The following is an 8,849-nucleotide window of genomic DNA, read 5'->3' on the forward strand; positions in this document are numbered from 1 at the left end:
ACCATTCTGAGCGTGACCGTTGCCAGTACCGCCTGACTGGCCTTCATAGGATTTTCGAGCGAGATCGTTGCCAGTGCCCCTGGACTGGCTCTTGTGCGGGTGGCACATAAAAGACACCATTTTGAGTGTGGCCGTTGCCAGTACTGCCTGACTGGCCCTCGTGCGGGTGACACGTAAAAGCACCCACTACACTCTCTGAGTGGTTGGCGTTAGGAAGGGCATCCAGCTGTAGAAACTCTGCCAAATTAGATTGGAGCCTGGTGTTGCCATCCGGTTTCACCAGTCCTCAGTCAAATCGTCCAACCCATGCTAGCATGGAAAGCGGACGTTAAACGACGACGATGATGATGATGATGCATATATATCAGGTTGAGTAAAAAGTAAGCAATGTTTTGAACGATGAAGAATTTGACCCAGATTTTTGCAGAGTTTTGGATTTTTTTAAACAATTTTTTGCAATTGTCTGATAATATAGACATAGACTTGCCAAAATGCATCAATAAATTAACATTGATATTTTTTTTCACCATTATTACAATCATCTGAAATGGAACTGTCAAAGCGTGATATTCAGGCAATTTTGCTATTCAACTTCAAAAAAGGACATAAAGCAGCTGAAACTGCTGGCAATATCAACAAAATGTTTGGTGAAGAAATGACCAGTGAGTGGTCAGCTCAAAAATCGTTTAAACAATTTTGCAGTGGAGACCTGAGTCTTGAACATCGTGAGTGTAGTGGACGCCCATCTGTCATTGAGGATGATCAATTAAAGACTGTCATTGGGAAAGAAGTGGTATTATAATTAATGGGTATAGGATCAGTTGGCTGATATCTGTAGCTGACTTGGTGCTACTTGGCTTGACAATGTTATCTTCAACATATACTGAAAAGGTTTGCAGCCAAATTAGAATTGCAAAGACTGAGAAACTAGTCCCCTAGTGAAAGTCTTCTCAGTGCCTCTGCATATTAGTAGAACATCACTACCTCAGAGTAGTTGAAATGAATGTTAGAATTCCAGGTGCTGGCACAGTAATGTGCTAGCTCCAACATTCAATCCTCAGAAGAGGAGAGGTTGGTGAAAAAAGCCAAACTCACTATTTTCAATTTGGTTTTTGTACCTATCCTTACCTACGTCATGAATGTTGTGAATACAAGTAGCTGAAATAAGAATCCTCTGAAGGATCTTTGAAGTAGCCGTACTTGATAGGGCACACATCGTGAAGATCTCCAAGTTGAGCCACTACTTCAGAAAATTGAAAGATTACAGCTCCAGTACTACAGACATATGATTAGGATATTGCAGGAAAGAAAGAATCACAAGAGGGATTCTTCAAGCCAAGCCAACTGGCAAGAGACCAAGAGGTAGACTAAGAATGAGATGGTTGGATAATATGCTTAGTCTCAGTTGGTCAAGCTTGGGAATTCAGCAGGAAAATCTAATAATGGTCGCTTTTGAAAGGACCCTATGGCAAAGATGCCTGAGGACTCTATACACATGATTCTCCTAGGGAAAATGGGCTGAGAAGTTAGATGAATGTAGAAGTTTGCTTTTACTAGCAGATGACCAATTTTCTATTCATTTGTCATAGATTTCAAGCCACAATAAACTAAAAAGTTTGAAACTTTTTGTTTACAAATATAAATTTACAAGCAGTATAAGCACACACATATACACACACTCTCTGTATATTTTGGTGTTTATATTCATCTTTGAAACTTGAAAAATCTTTGGTCAATCTCGGAGGTATCTAATATATTACTTTATATTTTAAGTGCAAAACTCGAACCTTTGATATAATTGGGAAGAAAATCTAATAACAGTGAAGGGGGAACAATTCTCATGATCTCTACAAACTTTTACATATTAGTGAGATTGAGGCAATTGATGTTTAACTCAAAAAACATGTAGGTCAAAGATGTGTAAGGAATGGCCTATTGGATTTATGAGTCTGGGGAGGAAAGAACCGAAGAAAGTGTTTCATACAAAGTTTGGTGTTGTGACACAATAAGGGCAATGGGAAAAGGAAAAACTATAGGGTCAGATGAGCCTAGGTGGACAAGTGTGCAACTAGCTAGTTCAGAAGCAGTAGCATCATCTCATATATGTGAGCAGTACTCAGTGTAGGTATATCTTTAGCTATTTTTATAAAGAGATAATAATTATAGATTGGAGTTGAAGTATTTTCCTGGAGAGGAAGATTGGTCTTTGAGTGGTTTTGGTAATGCTTTATATATTAATATGATGGAATCTTCCATCGAAGATAGCAGTGTTCAGTTTTTGTTGAACAACCTGCACAAATGATTTGTTTATATGATCAAATGTATGCACTGTATATTAGCTCATTCCCTCCATTAAATTGATGTTGCCCAAACAAGTGCACAATATACCACATGTCAGATGTTGAAGTGATCGCTAAGATACTAAGCATAATGTCCCCATTAAAGAATGTTCATGATCTCTATTCATGGAAACAGTATAAATTTGGTACTTAGGGTGTGTAGATGATACCTGTATTAAGAAAGCAAAGGGGGAAAGGTGGATTGTTTCATCTGCATAGGAACGTATGTTGTGTGGTTAGGAGCTACAGCAATTTGAATGATTAATATGCAAAAAGGAAAGTATGGAAGACATTAGTGAATCCTGAGGTGTATTAAAATTTGAGTGTGGGTTAAAGAGAGCTTTGCCAGCATATGTAGTAGTGTGATCAAATATAGGAGATTTCTAATACAAGAAATGAAAGAAGTATGTAAACCATAAATGAACAATTTTGCTGGAAGCTTCTCATGTCAGACAAAGTCATAATCTTTTCTGATGTCTAGAGCAAACAGCTGTAGTCAATGTTCTCAAAGAAGAGTGACTAGTAAAGTGTGATTTATGAAAATTTCAGGTAGGTCTCGCTCAAATGAAGCCAAACTGTATGGATTCATATGTGATGGAGGAGGTACTTGTTAACAATTATTTTAGAAAATATGATATATATACATCAATATTATCACTGTCACTTTTATATCCATATTTTCTGTGCAAGCACAGATTGCATGGAGCTGTAATATAGCATCTCTTCCTGCTAAGAGACACCTTTCTCAAATTAGAATAATCTGTTTCCCAAAGCTACCATGTATTACTTCTACCATCAATTCTTGACACCTTTTCTCTCATCATACATCATCTATTCATATTACATACTTTCTACAGTGTAGTACTCAACAAATGTTACTTAAATCAGCTGCTTAATTCATTCATTTGTATTTGACAGTCTTATAAGCTAGGCATATAGAGTGAATAAAACTTAATATTTTTCCAGTTATATTAAAATATTTTGTATTCACTATGCATGCCTTACTGTCGTACATCATATTTCTTACCTGTTTCATATAAATTTGTCTTGTATGAAGATAGGAATCTTTTGATTCAAGTAAAAGCAAATACTTTATAAGAACTTATTTCATGTAAACTCTCACAGTAGCCACTAAGCTATCACTATTGCCATCATCACAGTTAAGTATGAATCTACATAACAAAACTCTATTACCACTTCCAGCTTGCAGATGTTTAAATTTCTTGTCACTTTATTAGAAATCTCACAGCACCTATTGGTATTCCTTTCAACCATATAATATCACTTTATTGTTGTTGAGTGCAGCCCTGCTCAAAACTAGTACTTAAATTTTGGTAATGTTAGCCTTCAGGTTTTTTGACTTGAGTCTGCGTTTTAAGTTTTGAACTTGTATTTCATTTTCTTCAATATGAAATTAAGATTAGGTTATCAGAACAAAAATGTTCCCATGGGTGCCAAGTTCTGGTCTTGATGATTGCTGTCGTAAGGACTATGAAGAAGAGAGGATAACTGAAGATAGATCCTAAATAGATAGCAAATTTTTTTGTGAGTGTACACAAAGCAAACTATATGAGGCATATATAAGATATTTGTAAGGCAATGAATGAGAACAATGTGTCTGAGAAATTAGCTCAGCATGATCCACTTGATGTGCCAATCTAATTACAAGAATGGTTGAATGTAAAAGATTTGAAAAGGCAGGTCATCATCAGAGATAATTTTACTGTCATATGGAAATGTCAAAAGAAAACATGATGTATATTGAGCAACATAGTTTGTCTGTAAAGACCACAAAAATGACCACCACCAGAGTATAGGACTTTCTATTGTTGGTGAAATATAACCAATGATAAAGGTTAGGGATCAATTAAATGAAACTGTAGTCTGTGATTGTTATCCTTATTTCTCTCTTTTTCTTTCATATACACATACATAAGAAAGTGTGAAAGAACAAACAATAGATAAATAGATTGTTGTTATTTCAGTAAGAAAAAAAGAAAATTGAATAACATTACATACCCTGCGCCTGAAGCATTTCCACATACGAGAGTGTTTCCATAATAATCTTCACCCCAATTATCTGAATAGAAAAATGTAAAATTAAATAACTGAAGGAAAATAAGCAATGGATCCAATTAAAGCATCTTTAGAAATATATAAATATATCAAATGTCTGTGTTTTCGAAATGTTTATACAGTATATTTTTGCAGTACATTTATTCTAGAAATGTTTCTCTACATATTAAAGGCAATATTTTCCTTTCTGAACAAACAAATAAAAACATTTAATGAGTAGATTTCAAGTATTTCAGATCTACAAAAAGAAAGAAGGTAGTGCATATTTTCTAAAGTAATAACAAATTTACAATATTGTTAAAGTTTGTAGATTTAGATAATTTCAAATTTTGTTGGGAAATGTGAGTGTTGGGGTTCTGATCATTAGTGATTGGCAAGTTTCCTCAGACTCTGATCTTATTTGTTATTTACAAGTATTTATTAAATAATTAAGTGAATGAAATTTTGATCTCATAGTTCAAGAGCTTGTATGTGGTTACTTAAATGTAATCTGTTCAAGATAAGATAATACATATATCCTGGTTCAAATAACTGACAATAGAAGAAGAAATGAAACAGCTTGACAACAATGAAACAGATTGACAGTGTGTTTAACTAATATATAACTGATGAATAGTTTGGTAATTTTTAATACTAAATTGAATCCTTTTACACAAGAATAATTGAAACTATGATGAAAAGAGAGAAAATTAACAAAATAGAGTTGCTACTTGCCATGAATTGTAATAGAATTGTGGTAGCCATTTAAAACATATGTACATCATTATATTTGCTTTTGCTTTATTCTATAATTCCATGCTAAGAATGAATTAACAGCTAAGGTTTTCAATATAAAATGATATTTGATATTATGAGCACTATTTTGAAACAGAAAAGAGTAATAAACTCACAGACATTGACCAATAGTATTTTTTCTGTCTAAATACTTGTGGTATTTAATGCCATTTTAGTATTATACATTAAGTATCACAGCTTTTATATACACCTATGACCTGGTCACTGATATTCTATTCTAGAGTATGTATTAGAAGTCATTTGTTGGTCAGGTCCTGATAGGCTATGGAGGAGGTTCGTTTGTTTTTATATTCTTCTATTCTTTTATTTTCTGTCTCATTACCTATTGGTGAACATACACTTTACAGTATTATAGAAAAGAGCATCATTCACTTGGCCATAGATGCACAATGAAAAATTTGATAATTAATAATACATAAAACTATTACAAAATAAAAGGGAGTGAGAGTATCAATGTATTTTAAATAGTTACATGGCTCTACCATGAAGCAAGTGTTTCAGTTTCAATACAAGATCTCTAAAACAAATCTTTTGTTAAATAAGTACTTCACAATTAATTTTGTTATAAAATTCAATAATCTAATACATTTATAGATAAAGTAAAACTGTAATGCTGATCAATTAAGCTATAGTGTAAGTTTTTAAAATTTCCAAATATTTTCAGTAAGATTACAATATTTCAGGCTGGATTCAAATCCAGCTTTCTACGATGTACATATCCAATAACAAAAGACCTGATGAGTGGAGATCTAATTGAAACATATTGTAGAAATATTGTTGATACAAATACTGAAAATGCTTCATCTTTTAAAGATGGAGTTAATTATCTGAAAAATTATCTTGTTAACAGCAAGTAATCTCAGATGTTTAGGCATTTAATTTTCACTAAACTTAAGTTTCTGTTTGATATGCTATGAAACTAATCACTTTCCCTATCATATCACAATGTTGCATGAGACTAGTGTATTTTCTTCTTTTAGATAGCACTGAAAAAAACAGACGAATCAGTCTCAAATATAAACAGGCATATTGCAAGCAGAGCTGTCTTAGCAGCATTGTAGGCCTCTGGGCAAACCATGTACAGGGCCCTATGATATTTATTTACTGACAAGGCAAAGCATAACTAGATCAGAATTGGACTGCTAGACCTGTGGGGCCCCTGGGAAATTGCCCAATGTGCTCATGCCTAAAAACTACACTGACTGCAAGTAGTCATTTCTTCCACAGTATGAATTGATCTTGGTGTATTGAGCCAATGAATTATTTGTCAAGTTGCAGAAGTGAATTATATCTCAATATACCTATTTAGATTTGTGTAAATTTAATAATTGAGAGTTAGGTATCTTGGACACAAACTCATGCATTATTAGTGAAACAATCTGAACTGTGGACCAATCAACTGGTTGTTTCATACCGATTGAATTGATCATCCATTTTCTCAGATATACCAGTAGAGAGGAGAAAAAGAGCACACAAAAAAGTGCAGTATATATTTTATGTTCCTCTTACCTTTATTTAAAACATGTTCCATCCACTCTTCATCTGTAATATTCTCATTATCCACAATATTTTTAATACACTTGCTACGTAATGTTCCTTGGTAGAGTTGCATACCAATTAGTGCAAAGATGGACAACATGAAGCACGTAAGTATCATTACATCTCTTAACCGTCTGACGGCTTCTAATAAGGCACCCACGATTGTTTTTAAACCTGTGAACACAAATAAATAAGTAAATTAGTAATTTGTACAAAGCATTTCTATTTTACCTTATCTACCAGTCACCACTGAAGAAGAATAGAAATGAGTAAAAGGTAAACAACAAAGTAAACAAAAATTATTGCTGTGGAATAAGGGAGCTCTTCTTTAAGCTAGAAATGAATAGGAATATAAGTCCCCATATCAACAGAGTAAAATGATGGCACTCTAAATGTATGCACATTGAAAGGTAGGTCTAGCGAGATTGTAGAGATGCTTGAATGGAGACGTGTTGATGTATGTTGCGTACAAGAGATAAGATGAGGAGGAGCTTCAGCCAGAGTCCTCACAGGCAAAGTACATAGGTATAAACTCTTGAGGGTAGGTAATAGTGATGGAATAGGGGATGTGGGCATACTTCTTGCAGAGAAATGGGTGGATAAGGTCATAGAGGTAGTGAGGGTGTGCGATAGAGTACTTAAACTCAGGCTAGTCTTGCAGAATAGTATAGCTACAATTATCTCTGCCTACGCCCCACAAGCAGGCCTACCAAATGAACAGAAGGATCACTTTTATGATATTCTTCTGCAGGCTACTTCAAAGATGAGTCACAATGATCTCATCTTTAAGGCTGGAGATTTCAATGGGCATGTTGGACAGCAATCTGGTATCTTCCAAGGTGTACATGGGGGCCATGGAGTTGGTACCAGAAATGAAGAGGGAACTAGGCTCCTGGAGTTCTGCAATGCAAATAAGCTATTGATCTGCAACACCAACTTCAGGAAGCCAGCTAGCCACCTGATAACCTATCAATCTGGTGACTCTGCTAGCCAGATCGATTTCATTCTCACCAGATAGTGGGATGCATGGTTGCTCTTAAATACAAAGACCCTCCCTGGTGAAGAATGCACCCCCACAACATAGACTAGTTATTAGTGACTTTAGACTTGAGGCCAGAAGGATGCCAAAAAGCAGACCAATCTGGAAAAGGACTTGTAAGCTTAGGAACCCTACACATGGTCAGAGATTTAGGGATACCCTTACTGAGAAATTTGATGATAGGGAGGAGGAGCTACAGTCTTGTGACATAGAAGGCAGCTGGGAATTCTTTGCGAGACAGCTTGCTGAGTGCCACAGACCAAATCTGTGGCTGGTGCAATGTCCCTTCCAGACCCAGGGTAACATGGTGGTAGAACAATACCGTAGACAGGGCCATTAGATGAAAGAAACAAGTTTGGAATGCCTGGAAGAGTGGGGGTAGCAGGAAAATGTATCAGGTAGCCAAAAGAGAAGCTAAGAGACAGGTATATATAGCCAAGGGAGTAGCAGAAAGGAAGAAGTTTGCCTATGTTCAGCGATGTGAGGACCAAAGACCTGAAGTATTTCAGATTGCAAGATAGTGTGTGAGAGAAAACCATGATGCCATAGGAGAGATGGATGATGGTGTCCTTACGTTTAATGATTCTGCAAAGAAAGAGGTTTGGAGATGCCATTATGAAAGACTGCTGAATGGGAGAATGAATGGGAGGAGGAGAGTCTGCCAAAGGTTGACCCAATTGAGGAACCAGCTATCCAAATCAACAGTACCCAGGTAGATAAAGCAATTAAGGATATGAAGACAGGGAAAGCACCTGGCCCATCAGGAATCACTGCTGGGATGCTTAAAATATCAGGCGGTGTGGGTTATGTTCCTGTGCCCCGCATCATAACTCAGGTAGTTAATGAAGGAGTCATACCCAATGACTGGTGTAGCAGCACCATAGTCAACTGCTACAAGGGGAAAGGTGATGTTTTAGACAGAAATAACTACAGGGGTATCAAATTATTGGACCAGGTTATGAAAGTTACAGAAAGAGTCATAGCCCAACTAATTAGGGAGAGAGTTAGCCTAGATGAGATGCAGTTTGGTTTTGTGCCAGGCAGAAGCACCACTGATGCTA

General features: G+C 35.8%; 1 protein-coding gene across 7 annotated transcripts in view; it reads right to left on the minus strand.

Moving 5' to 3' along the window:
• Positions 1 to 8,849, minus strand: part of LOC106869495 (sodium channel protein para) — a 383,297-nt gene that overhangs the window by 119,414 nt on the left and 255,034 nt on the right. For all 7 annotated transcript variants that reach the window (XM_052971776.1, XM_052971771.1, XM_052971772.1 and 4 more), the window contains 2 exons: positions 6,720 to 6,923; positions 4,359 to 4,419 (listed from right to left, as the gene is read on the minus strand). In XM_052971776.1, coding sequence (XP_052827736.1) covers positions 4,359 to 4,419; positions 6,720 to 6,923 — 265 coding nt within the window. The remainder of the gene's footprint in view (positions 1 to 4,358; positions 4,420 to 6,719; positions 6,924 to 8,849) is intronic.

The sequence above is a fragment of the Octopus bimaculoides genome, chromosome 11 (genome assembly GCF_001194135.2).
Source record: "Octopus bimaculoides isolate UCB-OBI-ISO-001 chromosome 11, ASM119413v2, whole genome shotgun sequence".
NCBI classification, from domain to species: Eukaryota; Metazoa; Mollusca; class Cephalopoda; order Octopoda; family Octopodidae; genus Octopus; species Octopus bimaculoides.